This window comes from Thunnus maccoyii, chromosome 5 (assembly GCF_910596095.1).
Source record: "Thunnus maccoyii chromosome 5, fThuMac1.1, whole genome shotgun sequence".
In the NCBI taxonomy this organism is placed as follows: domain Eukaryota; kingdom Metazoa; phylum Chordata; class Actinopteri; order Scombriformes; family Scombridae; genus Thunnus; species Thunnus maccoyii.
In genome coordinates this window covers 21,314,120-21,338,268 of record NC_056537.1, presented here as the reverse complement: position 1 = coordinate 21,338,268, position 24,149 = coordinate 21,314,120, and the positions used below count along the sequence as shown (strand labels likewise).

Here is a 24,149-nt window from a genome sequence, read left to right as displayed (position 1 = left end):
CCAGAGCGCTGGTGAGGTCTCTGCCAAAATTTGACATGGCTGGACAACAGTCCAAATTTTTATCCATGAAATCTTCTGTTATTGCAAGGTAAGGAATGATGAAAATGATAATGCGATTACTTTACTGAAATCGGAGATGGAAGATGAAGGTACAGGTGTACAGCAGGTTCATTTTTCCATGGTACATTGTAGAGGAACCTGTTGAACTGTATCTGTCTGTTGCGGAAAAGCTGCTGTATTATCCCATCCCGGATCTGAAGTAGATTGGCAGTCAGCACTCAAAGCCCCAGGAGCTGGAATCTGTCTCTTCTCTGCTTGACTTCCTTTCCTCTTCCTCATATCTCCCCTCCCTCCTTCTCCCCATCGTGACTTTTAGATTTCCCAAGCGACGTAATTGTTGTAGGTGAATTGCTCAACTCTGTTATATCTGATTTCACATCCTGTAACTGCCCAAGGTCGTCATCCCCCTGCTCAGTATTTATAGATCGTTTTTGCAGCTGCAAATAACTCACAAAGGTGGCCCATTGACAAAACACTTAGTTTAAACACTGAGCAGGAATGTAAGGCACTCCAGCTAGTCCATCACTTTTCCCTTCATTTTGCTTTAATTGTCTTGGCTATTTTCAAACCATTACCATAAAGTGGTTTTGAGCCGGATGCATACTACCTCGCCTCCCGCAGTATTAAATAAACAAACACAATAAAAGGATAAAGTTAGAATCCTGCTGAAATGTCACTAACTGACAGCTCAAGTGAGCTTCACTTGGTATGAAAGAGGCTTTTGTTTGAACAGGATTCAGTGTTATTGTTTCTAAGAACTGCTTTAGTTGCAACTAAGCTGAGGTGGACCAAAGTGTTGGGATCCCAAAATAGAAACAATTATTTAACAGTGTTTTTTTTCGGGCAGGGCAGCTTTTGCGTGCAATTGCCCATCAATGCCACAGTGGGAGCTTGAGTATTATTCTGTAAATTGTATTACTGAAGCAGAGTTTGCGGTCTGTATTATTGTGACATACATTAAAGTGTGATGAAGTAATCTGGTCAAATCTATGTCTCTGGTAAATCATTTAGCTCCATCAAGCCTTTGAAGGTCTGCCCAGGCCAGGGAAAGCTTTGAGAATCGAGACACAACAGACAGAAACATAGACGCAGACAGAAACCAGCTCACTGTCCCACCATAACATTAATAAAACCACACAGATGAAAAGCATGCTTCACTGCCACCACAGCACTGCTGTTTTGTGACTATGTATATTTTTGAATACCATGTCATGCGTTGACACAGGCTACTTAGGAAAGCCTGAGTCGTAATTAGGTCATTTGGACATTTCCTTGGACTATTTAAAGGGAGGCAGGCAGGGTGAATTTGCAAAATGCTGGTACTGACTCACGCACGCTGTGCCTGGAATTCCCTCTTTGCCATTGGCCAGGGGACTACTGATTTTGGCATTGGTGCAAATTGGACTGAAGAATAAAAAAGGGAGAGAAAAATATTACTCAAAGTTTTTTTCTTTGCTACCCTTTCCACCCTTCTTAAACAGTGCTGGAGAAAGAAATTACTCAAGTTTGCCCCAAAACACTTAACTGAAAATAACCTCACTTCATAATCTTATTCTTTGAGTTAGTCGTGTTGCTTCTAGCATTAAGCCATGACTGTCAATCATGTGCTTGCTCCACTAACGTTCATCCTAAATCTTCTACAAATGTTTTGTTTCCTCCTAGCACCAACCCCCACCTGCCCCTCAGTTCCTGTGACCTAATGCCAAAGTGAAGAGATTTGCTTTCATGCGTGTGTGGGTTGGAGAAAGAAAGAAAGTAAGAAAAAAAAGAAAGACAGCACAAAGGAAGACTGAAAGAGGCAGTATGATGCATCTGGCACTGTGGTTTGAAGCAGAGGAACATAAGAAGGTGGAAGTTTACAGATGATGGTTTTCTAGGCTATTCTTTTCGCCATCTCACCCTCCTTTTTCTCTCAGCGTACACATTACCAGGTGCCAACTCTATAAGAAATGAATCACCTCCTGTCATGTGTCTGCTCTCTCTTTGATTAAAATATTTATGTGTCAGCCCGTGACCCTAGCAACACAGCATTACATTTGACTGAAACACTTTGATCCATCCACTGGGGCTTAGAAAAGCAACATTATACCTACAACTTCACAAGAACCCACTACCAAACTGCATATCAGTCACACAAATCGTACTAAAATTATACATGAAAGCACTTGCACGCATATATTCACACACATGCACAACCACACTCACGGAGATGTACACATATACAATTATACCCAATTGAGTGTGCGAATATTCTCACGTGCGTTTAGCGCTTTCGTGTAAAACTTGAAACGTTCTCCTTCAACTCCTAATTGCAAACATGAACTTAGACCAAAGGTTCATTCACAAATAGTGCTTTTGTGTATCGTCTGGCTCTGTAGTCTCACAGGAAAAACTGTATTTCATGAGAATAAGTTTGTTTCATTTGGCATTGATATGTGGTAGTACACTTATGTAGTCCATTTTCCCAAGGTTTCAGGAAAACCCCTCTCACGGTCGCGTGTTGGAACTTGACTGTCCTCTTGTCTAAAGATATAGACAAAGAAGCCTCCCTTTAAGCCTGACAAGCAAAGGTCTTACCTGAAGGTGAAAGGTTATGAGTGTGGCCTGCAGGTATGTTTGGGGTTTAGACCAAACAAACTTTCTCCTAATATTCTCTGATGGATTTCTGCCATTCCTAACCTGCCCCAGTCACACTTCAAAAATAACTCTTCCCAAATGTCAGTCCAAAAGCAAAGATCACTCTTCTTCCACATTTGTCGTCAAAACATTAAGCACAAGGTGATGGCGTGGAGGTTCAGAAGCCTTAAGTGGTCAGAGTCATAGCTGTGTGTATGAGTAACAAATTAAGCCAGAATGTCACATTTATTTTAACAAGATTAAACTTTATGTGGTCTGTGCTGTACTTGTAACTTATTTATTTCACTCCAACATGTGAAATGCTTCAAATTCAGATGCTGGTAGGTTTGCATTTGGTTCTTTTGCAGAAGAATAGAGAATTTCCTGACTGCTCTAAACATTAGCCCTCACTGTGAAGCACCAGCCTTATGCCACCTGTGAAAATCATTATTGAGATTCCATGACAGTGCACCCTCAGTTGTGCTGTACAAATAGGAGAATGTGTGCTGCTGAATAAGTGTTTTGCCATTTATACATTACGTATGAGGATAAAAGAGCTTCTGTCAAAACATGTGGTCTTAGTGACATGAGGACACAGTCATCTGAAGCCCTGCCTGTCCGTGCATGCTTGCCTTAGATGATTTTGTTCATTGATTCATGGGAGGGAGGGTGATGGGTCAGTAAGAAAAGGCTGAGTCCCCTGAGGCCACTGACACTCAGGCTGTAACTTTGCCTCTGCAGGCCCAGTCTCATCTCTGGACTTTCACCTATGTGGTAGTGGGCTCGACCTCCTCTTACTGCCTCTGGCCTCCTTGTGGTACAGGATATGTAAATGTTAATGGTGCAAAACATGCAGTTCCTATATATATATATATATATATATATGACACTTCCTCCGCAATACATTCTTAAATTAACTTTGATTAAGTGGTCTGTTAAGTAATGCTTGTAGAAAAAAATGTAGATAAATACTAAGTTTATATCATAAACTGAAAGAATAGAGATACTTGTAACATCCACAGATGAAACTTAACTTTGTCTAGACTGTGTTTTGGGAAAAGATTCAGAGGTTTCTTTCTGTCTGGTATAGCTAAACGGAGGTATTTGAGGTGAGAATGTAAAAAAGTTTTGGTTTTTTTACTTTATTTGTTGTTTGCTGGCTCGGTTCTCTTTGCATAATTAAAACTAATGATTGATGATTTTGTTGTAGCATGTGGCAGAAACCATTGAAGTCAAAACTGCCATATTTCATCCTCCACATCGTGTTTATATTTGTGGGGGGTCCATCCACCACATCCAGATTCAATATTTTTCACTCAGTGACCACCTTGAAGTGGGACTCTCGCTGGTTACCTTTTTACCAATGTTGAATTATTTAGAGTTCAGAGTGTCTGTTAACGTGTGTGTTAACAGAGTCTTCTAAATATCTAAATATTTATAGCAACCTATTAGTGTGCTATAGTATATGCTGAATCTTGGTTAATTATTCAATTATTAAAATGCAAGAGTGTAGCCTTAGACATAACTGTCATAATTAAGCTAATCCTAGCCCCCTTCTATCTCAAAATTTCCTTACATTTATTAAAACTTTGCTAATTTTGAGCAGCAACCAAACACTTTGGCCCAGGCTAAGGAAGGGACAAGCAAATATTGATACGGTGAAAAAAGGAATGCAGCATGAATAAAACCCCAAAGACGGATTTTGTCAATTAAGGATAGTGTTATTGTGGTTATAAGTGGAAGTCAGGAAAGCTTGCCCTTTCGCTAATATCCTGTTCTACTCAGTCATGTTTAACAGTCTATCACATATTTTACCTATTTTTTGCACAGCCACACAAATAATATTCCAAAGACATGCAGAAATAAGGGAAATTGTGTCAAAAAGAGGAAAAAATAACCTTTAAACACTCTAAAACAAAGATTCCATCATGTTTGTGGAATGTTGTGGTTAGCAATATGGAAACAGACGGCGTCCAGAATCCAGTGGTTAGAAAAAAAATAAAGAAAAAACTCGTCTGAGAAAGAGGAAAAACTTGGGAGGGGGTTAGGGGAGCCTCTGGAATTACACACCAAAACCCCCTTAGACACACACACACACACATATTGAGACACTCAGACACACACACAAACTACACACACTCCTTCCATCTTCCCCACTGAGCAGCTAACCACATTGGGTTAAGGGTGGGGTTAGGGGCGGTGGAAGTAGGGAGCACGAGTATAACAAGCCTCCTACAGTCCTGTGCTCACTGTTTCATTTGAAGTGCTCAGACGCTGGTTTCTCCGGCATCTTTCAAATATTCTAAAAGCCTCTGACAAAACGTCACCAGCATGGAGGAAGACAGATTGCTTAGTAATTACTCTCTGTAAATCATAAATGGAGAAATTAAGTTTGTAAACCACTGACAGACCACTACTGTTCACACTTCCACATTTAGAGCTTTTGTATTAATAACTGCAGTGGTATAGTTGTGAAAGCATGCTGTGCTCTCCTCACATCACTGACATTTCTCTCCCCCTAGTTTGTCTTTGTATGGACATAGGAGCAGAGATCTTAAAGGCAAATTACTTGCATAATGGATGTTTCCAAAAATACAGAGGAGTAGGCAGGCACACTGACCGAGGTTTTGGCAGTGCGCCCCTGTATGGGCCATGGGCCAGCCGTTCTCACTGCACATTCCCTCCACTGGACCAGCCATGCTGGGAGAGGTGGGAGGAGAGCAGTCAGACAGCTTCTATTCTGCCACCTGATCCTCCCCCCTGCATCCCTCCGATTACCCAGCCTACTGGGCTACGCAGCATACTGAACATCCCACCTCCACTTCCTGACACTCATTTCTTTGTATGATTTTCCCCCTCTATAAAGGCCTTCTCTACTGCGCTGTCATGTTTCCTCTCCACCACGTCTGATCTCATCGCCTCTCATCTTCTCATCTCTCATCCATCTTCTCTGCTTGAGTGGTCTTTGGGACGACTGTGTGGGGATATTTCAGTGCGCAAGCATCTGGAAAAGCTGAACAAGTTGGGAAATTGCTGCTAATGCAAGTTATTGATTTACATTATTATAAAGGGAGCCATTGTTTGTAGAAATGGATTGCTTGGCCTGCTGCTGCCCTTCTCTTGGCTCTTATAATGCTTTGTGTCTCTGGAGAGTCATTGTCTTCAGGATCTACCTGTTTTGTGTTGTATCTTACGAAAATGTTAAATTGCTGTATGGTTAAGGTCACCTACCTTGGTAGCAATGGTCTGCTTTTACCATTTCTTATAGCCACCTTTGGGTGCTCTCATGTTACAGAACACACATCAACAGAAATGTTGAATAGCTCTGAAGAAAGAGACGCTGAGCCTGTAGTCTTTAAGTTAACCGACTTTGAGAGATATGAAGCTTATTGGGGGCTTTGGCCTCTTGGAAAATAGAAATTGCAAAAGCAATTACTGGCTTATGCACTGATGTGACGAGTCGACAGAGATTTTCACTGTGCTACCAGCATATTTTCACTCAAGCCAACACCACATACATCCTACACCAAAATGACAGGGAAAAGACTTTCAGGAAATTGAGTTTTCATTCAAGCACCTTTTACCCACTCCCTCATCTCTGAGCGAAACCAATACATGCCCGTGTTCTAGTTATGTCTTCGCACACACTCAAAAGCACACATGCACCTATACCGCAAACACACCAGTTCCTCAACACTCAGCAGTCTCAAGCATCAGGGTGGTGTTGTGGTGAAGCCATATGGGGCGCCAATGCTTGAGAAGCTCAGTGATTTGACAGGAGACCTAGAGAACACACACACACACACACACACACACACAAACACACGCACAGCCTTAATTGACTTGTAAAACCCCACTAAAACACACTTTTATGGAACAAATTTTAGACCAGTCACACAGGATTTGATATCAACTTGTGCCCAGCTTGCAATTCCGTCACCACCACACTGTCTTTATACATAGTCCAAGAGCAATTTATACTTTTCAAGATAAAACTGTACAAGCCATACCAAAGACGCCACTAAATTGGCAGATTGATATGTGTAAAAGTCTGTGTGTGAACTAATTCTGGCTTGTGTGGAGGACGTTGGTGTAAGGGAAGAGTTACTGAGCTGCACAGTGCTGTAGGGGAAGTGGACAAGGCGTTTGTTAGGAAATTAATGACCCCTTACTCTTTGTAAACTGACAGCTCAGGCTTTGGTAATATTTCTGTAAGGCCCCCATGATCCTCATACTGGTCTTTTTGTTGCTGAAGGCATTCATCCTCAGCCTCAAACCTCAACGGCTGGTCTGTGCAAATATAATTGGGGCTATGATGTATGATTGTGACTGTTGACTCTGTAGAGATGAATCAAGCACTGCCTGGTGGAGATGCTGGCAGGGTCCTTCACACCAGTTTCCCCAAATGTTGGCAGAGATAGCTGCAGACACTCCGGCTTTCAGATTCTGTGGAGCTGTAGAGAGGATGTGATTTTTCACAACCAGGCCTAAACCCGGCCAGGTCTGAGCCTCGAGCCTCCCCCACAACCTGCTAAATACCTCTGGGAGGTTTAGCAGAGGATGAGACAAGGAAACACATGCCAATAGAGTGATCCCCCTGGGTAGAAATAGAGGTTATATCTCACTATTTCATTTGCCAAGTGGTATCTGGGCACATGCGCTACTGGTCTGGTGATGTAAACATAGCCCTCAAGATGCAATGCTATAGGCCAAGCCATCTTATCTGTTTTCTGCACCCCCAGGTTCTGTCCTCCTCTCTGTGCCTGTGAGAGGGCCTTGACTTTATACACTGAATAAATGTACCCTTTGGGAACACATGTCTGTGCCATGGGCCCCTAGAGCCTCTTCAGTCCACTCCTTTGGGGCTATGAGCTCTCATTTACACTGTAAAGTAATCAAAACACTATGCAGTTCTTAGACTTACACCATTAATAAGGCAACAAGTCCTTACAAAATTCTGTGTCTCTAATTGTAAACAGGACTATGTTTCATCATCAATGGACGTGGTTGGATTATTTTTGCCAGAGTTCACAGAGAATTCATTTGTATACAGTCTGTCATCATCTTCCTGATAATCACTAATATGTCAAACAATCTTATAAACCTCAATCCAGAGATAATCAGATAAGGTTTTGATGAAATTAAATGGAATTAACTTAGGAGTTTTGCAGAAAAAATGCTTTTTTTCCTCCATGTAGCCTTAGTCTTATGAAACATTGCTCTATGTTTTGAAGAAAACTTTGTCACTCAGCACTGAGGCTACAACTTATATTCTCCATACCTACCTACAAGTGGATGTTTTATAAAAACATTGCATGCATTATTTGGTTCTGTGGCCTCTCACATCACACTATGGATGAGGTGATAGTGTGATGTGTGTCTTTTTAAAGTTCCAAATAAAGACAATATTTCTTCAGCTACTTTGCTTACCAACAACAGAAACACGGACAATTTGTGAGTTACATTTGGCTATAAAACACAGAGTCCTCTGACTAAATCAATGCTTAGCATTAAGTTAGCTGATAAAGGATAAGCTGGACTGATGGGGAGGCATAGTACTTTATCAGAATGACAACAAAAACAAGTGCTGATATTAAAATGACCCAGAGAGGGTCTTCCAGTAAAATCTCCTGTAAGACTGATGAGTTTTGGTGGATATTTTTACAACATCTTTGCATTTTTGTCGAGGGGACATACTGTATACCCAAACATATTTGCTCCTTCAATGTATAATTTATTATGTACAGGGTTAGGGTTCATTTAATATGTTAAAATGATCAGTAATTGCACTTTGTGGGAAATTGTGAATACTGTTTAATATTTTGTCTTCCTGCTTGTTCTTATCTGGTCTAAAGATGTATGGTGCAGAGAAGCAATACGTTTGTGTTTTACAGGCTGCTGGGCAGTCACAGTCATCATCTGAGGGAGAGGGCCGTGCAGTGCAATGATCACTTTTTCATACAGTAATATTGGAATTTCATTATACAGTTTTTACTCACTCCTCCCAGGTTAAAACTGACAAGAAGTCTGTATGTTGCCCAAGGACACTTCAGCAGGGTGGATGATAGCCAAAACAGAGGTTTGAACCCAAATCCTCTGGCTAAATGGTGGTCTCTCCAACCACTAGGCCACCCCTAAACATTGGCTTCAGTACGCAATAGCCAGGGGAAATAGACAAGAAGGTGGGATGGAAGTTTGGTTACCAGGCCTAGAAATTACATTTTGGTGCTAACTCTGAGTTTCATCTGGTCTGACCTCAAAAGAAGCAACAGCAGTGGATGGCCAAAGTAAACTGGGACCTGAGAAGCGGTGTCTGGGATGCCTGAGGAAAGGCAACAAACGTCAGTATGCCCACAGTTCTCACTGTCTAATAGCTGACTGACTAATCCCTGATATTCCTCCATGATCTAAACCTGCAGCCCTCTCTAGCAATAGAACACTGTGGCATTGTGTCCCTGTGCTAAAGGAGTCTGTGATTCATTTACTGGCAGTGCTTTTTGGATCCTTGAACTGTATTTTTCTCATCGTCTGCACTGTAGTGTGCTTCATCATTTCAAGACCAAACTGGTTTCTTTGTGTGATTGTTTATATAAAGGATTTCATTTGAGATACTTGTAAAGCTATCCAGTCACTGTTGTTATGAATCCAACACTCAGATATAACTGTATTTATTTGTTTGAAATGTTTTTTTTATTGTTGGGCATAAGGAATTTAAGTGTTAGTATCTCCAAGACTTGGTATGAGTTTGGCAGTATTTTGAAATTCCCTATTTATTGCACTAGTACTTTCTGCTATGACAGCACCACGGTGAAATGCTGCAATAGTGCTCTCTGCTGGCAGAAACTAGGAACATTGTAATTGTGCTTAATCTTATACATGAAAGTGGATGTTTGAATTGGTTATTTAAAAAATATGTTCTTAAGTAGTTGTGTAAGAACATACCTTTTATTAGTTGTTATTTGTTGCACTTCAAAATTCTTCTCTTTTCTATTTTCCATACTAATGCCTGGACTAAAGAATGAATGTGTTTTCGTTATTTTGAAGATACATATCCTTTTATGAGTGATGCTTGATACTTTGCTTGCATATTTGAATAGTGTTTCCAGATTCCATTCTAAAAGGCACATAATATAATCGTTTGCATTATTTCTTTTAATAAGACAGCAGAGGCCTTTCATCTGATCCTCTCTGTTCTGTCTCTCCAGGTCTGCGTTGCTCTGGTGCCAGATCAGCAGGTCACAATGAGGGAGAAGAGATGAGCCTGCAGCGAGCAGCCCTGTCCCTGCAGTTCCTGCCACTGGACGTTTACTGATTCATACTACCCAGAAGACGATGCCCCTGCCTCCCAGATAGCACTTCTGAGGACCAGGCCTTCACAGCACGCATTGTGCACCATGGCAGGAGAGACTCAGCGAATGCACGCTGTCAAAGAGCTGGACGCTGAGTCCAAACTGCAGGATGAGGGGACAGCACTGGAACAGCAGAGTGACAAAACCACAAAGGAGTCTTCAGAGCACTTTTCAAGCACAGGCACGGAGGCCAGAGCCAGCAGCAGAGGGCCCAAGGTTGAAAAACTAGAGAAGGAAAGGGACGGCACTCAGCAGCGTGAGGCTGTAATACGGCCACAGCAGGCAGGGAAGATTGACTTCAGATCACTACAGAACAGATCAAAATTTGCCACTGATAGGACTTGGTCTAGTGGCAAAGGCAGTCCCCAGTCCCCGAGTGGAAAGGGCCGCAGCAGAGAGAAGAGCAAGCGGTCAGGAAAGTCAGAGCGTGGCAACCCGCAGCAGCTGTACAGACTTAGCATTACAAATCCACGCTCCAACCCCACCATTGGTATTGCCTACCCACAGCAGAAGGTTTCGCCACCCAAGAAGCTGGAGACCAGTCGTGGCCCCGTGTCGGGCAGCTACAGATTCCACGCTCCGATTATACCAGAGAGAGAGACCGAGCTACAGCAAGAAGAGCTCAACTACAGTCGCTGCTTCCAGGAGGCCTCCTCTAACCTTACCTCCCCAAGCTATACCTCACAGGCACTGGGTTCCTCAAGTGGAACATCATCCCACCAACACCCAACCCTGTCACAGCAGCAGCAGCCTGCCTCAATGGAGAACAACAGTGCACAGCCTGGCAGCCATCTGATCATGGCTGACTTTCAGCTGGGTGGCTCTAATGCATGGCAGTCTCCTGAAAGGACTTTTAATGGTGCTAACTATGGAGTTTCATCACAAAAATCCACTGCCCTTTCAGAAGCTAATAAGGCAAGTGCCTTCGTGCCTGGTCCGTTTCAATATGGATATAATTTTCTGGAAGAATCAACCTCTGACTCTTTTCCCTGTGAACAGAACCCACAATCCCAAGACTTTACAGACTCCTCCATTGGTTCTGTTCATGTGACCCACAATTCCTTTTCCTTTACGCCTGGAGAAGGGCAAAACATTGCTCAAAACAGCACTCAGTTCAGTAATGAACAGCAGCCAGAACACAGAAGCTCCTATCCTCACACCCAACAGTCACAGTTTATTCAAGGGGTGACATCCTCCATCCAGTGTCCTAGGAATCTGAGTGAGGACTCAGCGAGCAGTGACAGCTCTGGCTCCAGCTCGCAGCAGTCAGAGCAGGGAAAGACTGCCCTGCCAGAGAGCACAGATACTATTGGACAGGCAGACAGTAGGGATGCAGCCATCACCTCGGGGAGTAAGAGGAACTGTCACCCCAAAGACACAGCTGCCAACCAAAGAACACTCATTCAAGGAAATGTGCACCACGCGAGAAATATTTCACAAGGTCCAGGCTCCCAAATGCACTTTCCTAGCAAAACATTTAACAGCCCTCCAGTCAGTAACATTCACTCTGGCTCAGTACCCTTTGATAAAAACATCAATAATAAGGTTTTAAATAGGTTACCACACTCCTGGGAGGGGCCTAATAAGACATATTCACCAGCTGATCAAAACACAATTCAATACAGTGATATGAATGATAAATTTCAGTTTCAGAACCAGCCAGCACTTGACCAAAGGCCAAATTCAGCTAAAAATAGCAGAATGCCCTGGCAGCAGATACGGCCAACCTCTGCAATGCAGAATCAAAACCGAATTGAGTTATCCAGGCAAATAAACAATCAAAAAATGGCTTACATGGTGTCTCCCTCTGACTGGCAGGATGATAGTAAATCACATAAACACAGCTCCTTGAAAAACACCGGTTCATTTCAAAACAGCAGGACTAGTGAAGGGTTTTGTAACCAAAGACAGGAGACTGTAAAACATAGCAGTAATACAGTCTCAACTTTTAAAGTAGAGATGAGCCATGCACAAGTATGTGAGTCCAAAAATAAGCCTGTATATTTTGGACTCAACCAGTCTCTTCCAGCAGCACCATCAAGAAATTACAACTATCCACCATTACAAGTTCCACCCATGGGACTTATGATGGTGTCGCCTTATGAATCCCCTTTGCCCTCCCCAGTTCATAACCCTGCATCTAGTAGTACTTGCTCTTCACTCTCCCCAGCATCCACCAGCCCCGTTAACATCAGTTCAGAGGACAGTCAGATGTCAAAGTCAGCGCCCCCTCACCCATTTTATCACCAGTCCCAAGCCAAAACACAGTTACCTTCAGATCACGTAAACACTCACCCTCACCAGTTTCATTCTGAAGCTCCACGCAACCTTCCTTATGCACCAGATAGAGCCAAAGACGACATGATGAGCTACCTGCAAAACAGCACACATCCAAAGACAGCAATTGATGGAAACAAAGGTTACATGGACAGTTTTGGGATGGAGCATCACCAGCCTCCACCACCTTACTCTGCACATCAGCTGTTAGCCACCTCATTAGCCACCGCAAATCTTGACCAGTTAGATGTGCTTCTGACATGCAAGCAGTGTGATCAGAATTTCAACAATCTGGCTTCATTTCTAGGACATAAGCAATACTGTGCTCAACACACCTTTGCACAAAATGACCTCAAAGACATATCAAAGATGGAGGACAGCAGAAAGTTCCATGCAGAACCAGCAAAAGCTGTGTCTTCTGTGTCAAACGTTTCTATGTCAAGATGCCCATCTGACCTTCACCTGTCTCTGTTGGGCCTTAATAAGAATGGAGAACTGATATCTGACGGTGAAACAAAAGGAGATAATAAGGATGATCCGATGAAACTCAGCTTGTTCTCTGGTCCTGGTACCCTCCCTGTCCCTCTCCCTGAGCTGGAAATGGAGGATGCCAAGTTAGACAGCCTAATCACAGAAGCCTTGAACGGACTGGGATATCAGTCAGACAATGTAGAGATAGACAGCAGCTTTATTGATGCATTTGCTGATGATGAGCTCACCACTGTCAAAGCAACATCAAACAAACAATGTCTGAAAACCAAAGAATCCCTAGTATTTGAGAGCAAAAATAAACAGGCAGCAGACGATGACAGGTCTTTCACACAGGGAAAATATTTTTATGACTCTGATGTGGAGAGCCCTGAGACAGATAAACAGTACACAGAAAGCAAACTAGAGAAAATATCTCTGAATTTGGAACAAGATGAGAAAATTAACATAAAAAAAGAAGTCTCTCATAAAAATTCAAGAACTGCCTCAAGGGAGAAGACGAGGGAACAAGACAGCAAAGTGAAAGAGGCAAGAAAACTGTGCAAGAGTGAGGACGATAACACAAGTACCCCAAGATTTCTCTTATCCAGCAAGTTTTCTGAGCGTTGTGGTGTTAAAAGCTTTCAGGACAGCGCTGCACTCCGAGGGTCAACGCCCTCACAGGCCTCCACCTCTCCAACCTCAAGAACTGCAATGAAAGAGAGCAAGAGGAAAAGCACGGGAGGGGGTACATGGAGCAAAGAACTTATTCACAAAATAGTTCATCAGAAAAATAAGCTTCATAAGCTCCATGTAAAAGGTACCAAAAACCTCCAGTTTTCCTTGGTGATGGAAAGACTGACTCCCACTGTGCAGAACCCTGCATTTGGAGAATATGACTATGTCTCAGATTCAGATGATGAATGTGAGCCTGTAAAGATAGCAAGCCAAGGCCGGCTGAATCAAAGCAGTCGGTGTAAGTACACATACACTAAAGAGTGCAAATGGCGAGCAAGGAGTGAGAGGGACCAAGCAGCGTGGAGACATGAGTCGAAGGAGTGTTTTGAGGTGAAAAAAAGTGAGGAGGTTTCTCTCTTGCCTGAGAAACATGGTTCTCACCAGAGACTCAGGAGGAGGGGTAGCAGGTCATCCACAAGCAGTGAACTCAGCACATCTGTGAGTGTTTCAAGTGATAGTATCAACAGCCCCAAAAGCACTGACCGCACTGACTCAGACTGTGAGAAGAAGACAGACATCAAAAAGAAAGAGTCTCCAGAGCAGAAAACCTACGAAAGGTCCTCCCCACATAAGTTACGTAAAGAGTCCAGCACACTAGCACTGACATTCACTAAATCTGTCAAGAAGTATAATACTGACAAACCCATTCTCTCTGACAACAAAGACAATACAGAGAATACCAAAAACTATCATTCAAATACAGAAGCTGCTGATCCCGTGTCATCCTCACAAAAAGCAAAGGACACAACCAAAACCTTTGAAAAAAACAGAAACTCACATACAAAATCAAGAGAGAAGCTGGTGTCAAACAGCAAAGAAACTGGCTCAACAGCCAGTTCAAACAGAAACACCCCACAGAGAACTGACAATCTGTGCCCCAAAGAAGAACCAACCCAGTGTAGCAGTACAGATAACAAGCCACTACAGTTTGATTCACACTCTCCTACAATCAACAAAGAAACTGATTTCAATATTGACAGAAACACAAAGGGCAAAAGAAGAGAGAGGCCCCAAGCCACACAGCCAGAGCTATCAGACAGTACCACATTTGAAAAACAGAGTGACAGTGTCTGCATGGTGAAAGAGGCTATTACTTTAGTCAATGACCTAGACACACACAAGCCTGCGCCTCTTTGCACCTCTTTGATGGATGAGGTGTGCCTATCTCCAACTGAAAGCCAAGGCCCGTTGATACAAAAAGATACGCTCCACCTCATGCCCTACCCCTTGGATCAGGAACAGGGGCTCATGAAATCCCCACTTTCATTTGACACCTCATCAATGTTTGGGGACCTCACAGGATTCGACAGTGGCCTTTACTCAGATATGCCGATTCAGAAAGAGGGTTTCCATTCAATAGAGAACACGGTTGATAAAAAAGAAGAGTTCGTATCGTCATTCTCTCCCTTTCTGGAACAAAGAGACTGGAATCTAATAGTAAGCCCAGTGCTACCAGATGAGATATCTCAATACAAAGGCAGCTCAGAGAAATCAAATGAAAAGAAACCAGATTACAATCACGTTCCTTTGTCTCTGCCAGAAAAAATAATGAACTACAGTGCAAATCTCAACAGCTGTGCATCGGAAGATGAGCTAGAGATAAAGAGAATAGTGAATGAGCTTGAAAACCAGCTGCAGACAACTAAGTTGGAAAGCCCACCACTGGCTGAGGATGTCCCCAAGCAGCTGCAAATGAGCAAATTTTCACCTTTACGTCTGGGTGAAGAGTCTGAGAATGAAGGCACTGGTCTGGATATGAGGTGCCCTGTGCAAACCATAGATGTACCAGTGACCACTCTGCCTTCAGAGCCTTTCACTGAACCAGGACTCCCATGGTCCAGTCCGTTCCAGTTTGAGCTGATGAGTGAGCACCACAGTCCCCACACTCCCATTCACAATGAGCCAGGGGCCCTTGAACATTTCACTGAAAAAGAGGATGATGCACCAAATTTGATAACCACAGCCTCACATATTGAACACTCACAGCTCCACTGTGAGCGAAAATCAGAGGAAGGAAATTCTGAACAAGAGACTCCTGCAGAAACAAAGGAAGATATTTTAGAACAGAAGCAATACACAGAAAACCTGATGAAAAGCCTGGAGGTGATTTCTGATTCTATATTCAAAAAAGAACCCATTATATCAGAACACAAGGAGCCGAATGTCACCTCTCTCACAAGTCAACAACATCAAGAAATTGAATGTCAGGCAACTTATGCAGTTGAGAGAGAAGATCCCAGTGAAAGGGAAGTAATTACAGGCAAGGCGAATATATTATCACCTTCAAATATCAATGAGCGGAAGGATGATATTGAATTCATTCTGAATGAGTCACAGTCATCTCTCTCTAACAGCACTGACCCCGCAGTTGATGGAAACCAGCCAATTTCATCGCAGCCAAGTGAGTCCACAGAAAACAATGATAGCAAGGCTGAGACTAAAGTCATATCAGAGGGGGATATCACTGAGAATAGTAATTTGATTGAGTCTGCTCACTGCTCAAGTGTGGTGATACCTGACCCACATGCTGCAGAGGAGTCCTGCGGAAAGAGTAAAACAGAAGAAAATGTGAATCAGTTGTTTGATAGCAATAGTGTCAGTCCGGAACATTCGACAGACGGCTATGAGGAAGAAGAGGCAGTCAAGGGAATCACTGGTCAATCTGGCAGCCATCCGTCATCACCAGCTCCACCTGACACTAGTCTAGACATTGGCGAGAGAATGGGGGATGTGATGCAAACAGCACTGAGAGAGCAATCAACTGATATCCATAATAATCCTGAAGATATTCATTCATCACATGCTGGTGAATTGAAAGTGGAGGCCTCAGACAAGGTGACGGAGGAAATAACAGTTGAAACAGCAAAACATGATCATTTGATTGGACTTTCTGCCTCTAAAAACTGCATCCCCGCTAATGTTTACAGTGCTAGTCCAACAACTGACATGTCAGTGGAGATAGTCACCACAGAAAAGCCCTGCAGTCCAATTCTGGTGGAAACCAATACAGAAAGTACAAGCAATTGCTCACTCTTCGAAGACAGCCACTCCATAGAGGGTCAAAGCAATCTGCTGATCCTTTCTCAGTCTGATGGCATCATTGACAGTGACTCCTGCAAAGTTACTCCATTTAATGACTCTTTGAAAACTGACAGCACCTTTGACACCATTCAGAAAACAGAAGAGATTTTAAACGTTCAGGACATCAAAGACCATCTTCCTATTGATTTTATGGCAAGCCACCAGAACTCGCCGTGCAGAGAGGAGATGGAGGAAAGTCACTGTCTCTTTTTACAAACTGCCCCACCTACCAGTCCTCTTTTGTCAACCTCTCATCAAGTACCCATGCAGAAATTGGACATAGAAGAGGATAAATGTCAGTCACAAAGCAAATGTAATATGTCTGTTGATCAAGGTTCAATACAAACTATGAATTCTCCCGTAAACAAAGATGATAACCAAAAAGAGGCCTTAAACAGTGATGAAAAATTGAACACAACAGCTGAGATGGAGTATTCTCTGATAGGCCCACCTCAACTGGATCTGGGAATCACAGAGTGTAAAATACCCAGCTCTGAAACTGCCGTTCCCTCTCCACTTCCTGTGACCAGCACAGCAGATCCACCAGCGGTATCAGAGAGCCTTGAAAAGAGAGATCCAACATATGATTTCAAGCTCAGCCCTCTTAACTACAACAGCATCTCAGATGAACCTCCACAACTAAATCAGTATGACTACATACCAATTTCACCAGCGAGTAAACCTGAAGACAATCCAGACATCAAGCAGAGTCCGAGAGATGACTGTGAGCCATGTGACCTTAGTGTTAACTCTGCACGGATTTTCAACAAAACTGAAATTGATACAACAGTGTCACTGAACTCAGACCCTGTAGCTAAACTAACTTTATCAGATGAACCACTGGCCATTGAGGACAGTATGAAATTCACATGTTTCTCATTGGGTCTCCCAACTGAAATCAAAAGCACAGATTCCTCAGCTAGTAATATTAAGAAGGATTTGGAGGTTTGCCATGATCCAGTTGAACCTATTGAACATTTGCATATTCATGCTGACCTGCTGAGAAAGGTTGACTCAGAAAATATCGATTCTCACGAGGCTTCTGCGGAGGACAGTACACTTCTCAGAAAAGACATTTCAGATGGTCCGCCCACTCCAAAGCCACTCATCATCTGTGAAAATGAACAAATGCCTCTTCCACCAGATCCATCAGAGAAGCAACCAACAACAGAGACTGGCCAGTGTTCAACAACACTCCAAACACACAAAGAAATAACACAAAAAAAGACACAGAACAACACTCAACAGGGAAAAGTGCTCTGTGAAATCTGCTTCATGTGTTTCAGGACTGTGCCTGGGTTAAAGAGACATAAGGCCATGAAACATTTGGTCAAAGCTGAAAAACACATTGGCCCACAGAGCACAACATCAAGCCATCAGGGGACTATGGTTATTTATGAAGCATCACAAACTACAGAGAAAGAACATAAAGATGATTCACAGACCTGTTACCCAACAAAAATAGATGGGATGTCTGAGACAAGTAGCATACTCATATCTAAAGCAGCAGATACTGAGTCAGTCCTGGAGGAAATGGCAACTGAGACAAGTGCAGTGGCAGTGGATGAAATAAGCCATCAAAACCCTCTGCTACCAACAAAAGTAAAAAAGAACAACAAAGCTCGGAAGAACAAAAGCAGTGAGGTAAACATAAAGCTTGGCCCATTCTCTGATGAGCTTCTGAATATATTAAAAACAGACATACTTCAGGCTATAACTCCTGAATTCAAAAACAGTGGACTGCAAGAACACTGCAAATCTCCTGAAGACCAGATGAAAATCAATGTGCATCCTGACAGAAATGTTACTGGAACAGAGGAATTCCCTCACCCTGTTACTTCAAACTCTGGCTTTGACAATACACCCCGATCTCCAACAAAAGAGGCAAATGTACTTAATGAAAGTGTGAAATTAAATCAAATCACTGACACAGAAGAGGTTAAATATACAAGCATGACGGAGATAGCAAAAGGGGAAGTATGTACAAATAATAATGTGGAAAGTGATATATCTGTAGACAAGGATATTATCATAGAATGTGATGGGTCGAGAAAGACTCTGTGTGCCGTGGAAGAGATGTGTGAACAGAGAGGATCAGAAGAGAGCCTCGCCGAAGAGATTCTTAGAAAAGTGGCAGTCGAGATAAAATGTGAGAAAAACAGTGGCCCTTCAGATGAGGTGCATCCTATCTCTTGTTTGAATCCTTCCCCTATCAGTCCTCCCGGCATAAGTCCCGATCTAAAGGCCTTACTTGACGATGACACCACATTCTCACAGCTGTTCCCCAGAGATGAGGAGGCAAAAAGGAAAAAGTGCCCAAGGGTTTACAGCAAAAGAAACAAAAGACAGAAGCTATCACCAAATTCAAATGTCACTCAGGAATACCCTCCTCCTTCAGAAACCTTCATGCAAAATAAAGATCAGTTCATGGACAACCAAGCAGAGCAGATGTTCACTGACAATCAACCTAACCGCTGTGAATATGAGACGATATCTATTGATGATACCATCATGTTGAATATGTGCCATAACAGCGCTTTGAAGACTGATGCCAAGCCACCGTCAGATGTTAAACAAAGTGATCAGGAGGATGTCCTTGAGAATATTAAAGAGCTCAGCAACAGCCTCTTGAATCCACTTGAGAGCACCATTGATAAATCCTCAATTGAATGGAGTGGCTCCAGTGACTTCAGTGGCTTTAATGCTGGCTCGACGGTGACCTCTGACCCCAGCAACTGTAAAGCAGAAGTGCCAGCTGCACCTTGCCCTCTGCCCCCACCTGCTGCACTGCTCCACAGTGTAGGGGACACTGTGGAGCCATGTGTTACAGACAATGTACAAAACTTCCACAGCATTGACATTCAAAACATCAATACCACATTTCAACTTCCTGAAATTCAGTTCTTTGACTCTAATAAAGATATCTCATTGGCTCCTCCTATTGCAACTTTAGACATGGAGAAAAAAGATGATGAAAAGTCTAAGAAAATAACAGAGCGACGAGGCAGGAAACGACAAGACGGTGGAATAAAAGTCAAAGATAAGCAGTACAAGTGCAAAGTGTGCTTCACTTGGTTTCTCACTCTGGGTGAGCTGAACTTTCACAAGTTATCCCACAACCCCTCTCCACCTCCAACCTGCTACATGTGTGTCCAGCGCAAGTTCAGCTCCAGGGAGCAACTGAGAGACCATCTGAGGGAGAAACATGCCAAGAATAAGACAGGGATCTGGACCTGTGGAATGTGCTTGAAGGAGATATCAGATGTGTGGATGTACAACGAACATTTACGAGAGCATGCCACTCAGTTTGCCCGGAGGGGCCAGACTCAAGGCTCCATGTTAGGCATTCCAGGCTGCTTCATGCAGGAGACAGCCGTGAAGAACTTTATCACCTCAATCATGCAACATCGCCCCAGCAAAGCCAACAGAGAGTCCAACAAAGCCACTAAAGAGCAAGAAAAAGCTGCTGCCTCTGACAGCACTGTAGGAGAGGGGAAAACCTCTGAGGGGCCTGAGCCAAAACTTCATAAAACTAAAAGCAGCAGTGGAGTAGGTGGGAAGCAGAACACTCTAACCCCACTTGAGGTCCTCCATAAAACAGAGACACCTAAAAGTGTAGAGATGCATCCCAACTGCAAGGACCCCTCAAGAGACTGCCACCACTGTGGGAAACAATTCCCCAAACCATTCAAACTTCAAAGACATTTAGTGGTTCACAATTTGGAAAAGATTTTCCTGTGTCACAAATGCCCTGTGTCTTATCAGGAGGCCCAGGAGCTTAAAGACCATCTGAAGAGAGCACACGAGGAGGTGGATGAGCTGGATTCAAAACACACCACCCTCTACACCTGTGAGCTCTGTGCCGATGTCATGCACGTGATCAAAAAATCCTTCATCTGCAGCACCTGTAACTACACCTTCTCTAAGAAGGAACAGTTTGATCGTCACATGGAAAAACACCTGTCAGGGGGGAACAAAATTTTCAAATTCAGAGGTGTTCTCAGACCTGTCAAAGCATCTGCGTCCAAAGAAGATGAATGTGATTCGCCTGCAGGTAAAAAGAGAAGAATTCTTTCTGACAGTTTGCAAGAAAATAGCTCAGACAGTGGCATCGCCAGCGTAAGCTCACTGCACCTAAATCAAAACTCTGAGACACAGTCTTCAAAACCCCCTGTGTCCACAGCAGACGACTCCACACAGACCATCGCAAATGAATACCACAGTGACACAAACAATACAAATGTGAAGACTGAGGACATTGCGGAGGACTACTCTGAGCTTCTTGTAGAACTGGAGAAATGTATTCACATGGGCTCGTCAGAGTCTGCTACACCCAAGAAAGAGGAAACAGACCCAACTCCCTCGCCTAATCTTGATAAAGAGGGTAATGGAAAATCAATTACTGGACCATGTGATGTGAAAGAGGAGAATGAGTCAGTCTGCATTAGAGCAGAGACAAGCTCATGGTCAGCGTCTAAAGAGAATAGTAGTGCGGGGGAGGAGATTGTTAAACCTAAGGAAGGCTCTGCTGAAGGTGACACAGATGAGACAGAGGAAAAAACAGATTCACTACCACCCTGTGAGGATTCTTTTGTCAGCTTAAGAGAAAATCAAATCATTTCAAAGACACCTGAGTCAGCAAAGCATGAATTAGCAGCTGATGTGATGGACCAGCAGAGGGATGACGAGCAGTGGCATCATATATCGAAAGCTTCCAATAATGACAGCAAACAGCAAACTTTATCTCACAGCGCTGAGCAGGAAGGCAGCAGTCAGATGAAAGACAAAGTTGTCCCAGCCAAAACAACTGACAACACAAAAAACAGCACTACAACTAGCGGCACGAGGGCTACAGAATCGACACCAGTCCTCCACTCCAAGGCTTCCCTCAACGCTTCAGCCTCAAATGAAGACAAAGAATCACTGAGACCACAGAAGAAGAGGAAAGACATGAAATCCCCTCACAGCCTGCAAAGAGTTTCCTCTCCAGCCACACAAGAGAACTTTGGCATTGACTCCAGGGCCAAAAAGAAATTTCGCCCCAGCAAGTGTGCAAATCCCTCTTTGCAAAGAAAGTCAGACGGACCCAATGACTACCCTGTGCTGTCCTCAGTACGGGATGACGTTGTGAGCAACAAAATAGTTTCCAAGTGCAAGACTTCAAACTTGGGTTTGCAGTCAAAAAGAAGTTTGCTTGATAGCTGTACAGCAAAGAAAGCTGAGATTGTGACCCCTCTTAACGGGGATTATAAAGCCAAAAAGGGACCTTTGGGGCGGCCTTTGCATGCCCCAATCTCTAAAGTATCATCGGTTCCCATGAACAATTCCTTGAATAAATCCAGGCCAAAGATGGGGGTTAGGTCAATGGAGAGCCATTCCTACAGGACAGCAGAGTCCCAGAACCACCTCCTAAGCCAGCTGTTTGGCCAAAAACTCACTAGCTTTAAGATTCCTTTAAGGAAGGACACATCAGAATCTATTAACTGAGCGGGGGGTTTTTTCGGGATCTGTGAATAAGAGACTGTAAATTTCACAGTTATAAATGTTTAAGACAATTCATTATGGTGAATGAGATTGCACAGCTCTTTTCTGTGAAATGCTATCTTTAAATACTTACGTAGTCACTTTATGTCTTCTTTGTACATGTGTTTTTATGACACAAATGTGAGGACTAATGGCAGATATGAATTTTGGGTCAAAAATGAATATGCTAGTTGGAAAAAAAAACTTTTCTGCTTTTCCTTTGTTGGATATTATCCGTTTAAGAGATTATATTTCATTTAGCTAAAGGAAAGAAAAAAAGAATACTTGAAAATACAGTAAAATATATTAAGAAATGCATGTTCATTTTGCATTCATAACATGATCTTATCAGTTTCTCTTCAAAAGGACCAAATGACGTCATAACTGACCTGGACTATTGTCTGTGCACCTTTCGTACATGCTTCCAACATACTCATTTTGTATTATTTTTTAACTTTACTGTACTGCATTGACATTCATCATATTAGCCTTTTGTATAAACATTACCTGGTGCTAAATTGTGTTTTATTGTAATGTGAATGCCAATGTCCTCGGAAGGGAACATGAGATCTGTAGCAGTTACAGTACATTCATCCAAGTGTTTTTACTGGTTCTCTGTAGTTTATTAAAGATACTGTGTAAACCATCCAAGTACTTCATATGTAGGCTGATAGAGCACAAAATTAGGAAAGTTTCCATTGTATAAACTCAGGTGCATACAAGGACATCACAGTCCCAAGACCTGTATTCGGAGTTCTTCCCATGCACTGATAATACCACACACAAATCACAAACTCAATCATCTGTGTCTGTAACTCCAACTGTTTAATTATGAGTAGTATTTACTAGGACAACAAAGGTGCTTTATCTTGTTTATACTGTATGTATCTTATATTGTATAATATTGTAGGTAGGTCATTGTTTGGTGTAATGCTTAATGTCAAAGTTTTATTTTAATAATGTGCAAAAGAATCAGAATGAGAAGAAAGGGAAATGCAGTGCCTCTTGCAAGCTGTAAAGTGGTTCACTAAGTGCCTCCTTTATAGTTGGTAATTAAAGATCTGTATTGGTCTCTCCTTGCTCTTTTCTTCCTTTGTTCATGACATGTTTTGCAAATGTTCCAACTTCCATCTCTGCAGACTACAGCTGTCACCACATGCATCAAACACTGGAAGCAGTGGAATCTGCTTGTGCCTGGAGGCAAAAACAGGTGCACACACAATAAAGTCGGATTTCATTTTTTTTTTGTCTCCAGATCAGCACTTCAATGAGCTAACTCTTTGTCTGAAAGATGAGCATAAATGTATCTTTACTACAGGGAAACATTCAACAGAAGACAGTTACATTTATCCGACCATATGTAAGACTCCAGCAGCCCTGTCGAGCAGTCAGCAAGGAGCTTTCACTTCTGTCATGCTTCTGTCATGTTGCTCTCTCACCACGTGTAAAATGGCTTCTATTCCTACATGAACATTTTTCATCATCACATAGGAATAAAAAGCCATAGTACACAGTGGCATACATGTAGAAACACACAGGGGTAAATATGAAGAGGAGCTGTGTTCTTTCATCATCCACTAAACGATGAAACCTGAGAAAAGGGCAGTAAGAAAAGAGGGGAGGATGGTAGTGTGGGGAGGAGAGTAAAAGACAAAGAGAGGGGAGAAAACAAAGGTTATTTACTTTGTCAAGGACTGAAGCTCAAGCATTAAGCTGCTGTGGAATAAATTAAGGTAGCGCTCAGTAGTCATTTGTTAATACAGTAAAACCAACCACTATCAGATTCAGACTCCAACTGATCAGATCTGTGGATTATCATTTCTTACATGTGGAAATGTGGCTTAGTGTTTTTCAAATAATGACTTATATATACCAATATAAGACATTATAATGTATAATGAGTTGCAATAAGCCTTGCATTAGGAGGTCTTGTAATCTTAAGGTCTCTTAAGGTATGTCCATAATATGTCACAAAGTCAGCTGCTCATAATCCCTCCACCCACTTTTCATGAAGGTTTATAAGGTTTTCCAAGTGGT

The 24,149-nt window shown here is 42.7% G+C and overlaps 1 protein-coding gene across 3 annotated transcripts in view; it reads left to right on the top strand.

Annotated features, from left to right (window-relative positions):
* The window catches only part of LOC121897062 (zinc finger protein 469), a 198,433-nt gene extending 175,155 nt beyond the window's left edge, over positions 1-23,278 (top strand). For 2 of the 3 annotated variants that reach the window (XM_042411329.1, XM_042411328.1), the window contains one exon: positions 9,882-23,278. In XM_042411329.1, coding sequence (XP_042267263.1) covers positions 10,071-22,076 — 12,006 coding nt within the window. In that variant the 5' untranslated portion in view covers positions 9,882-10,070 and the 3' untranslated portion in view covers positions 22,077-23,278. Of the gene's footprint in view, positions 1-8,998; positions 9,018-9,881 lie in introns of those variants that run through there. The other variant, XM_042411330.1, reaches the window with a different exon arrangement.
* The last annotated feature ends 871 nt before the right edge of the window (positions 23,279-24,149 follow it).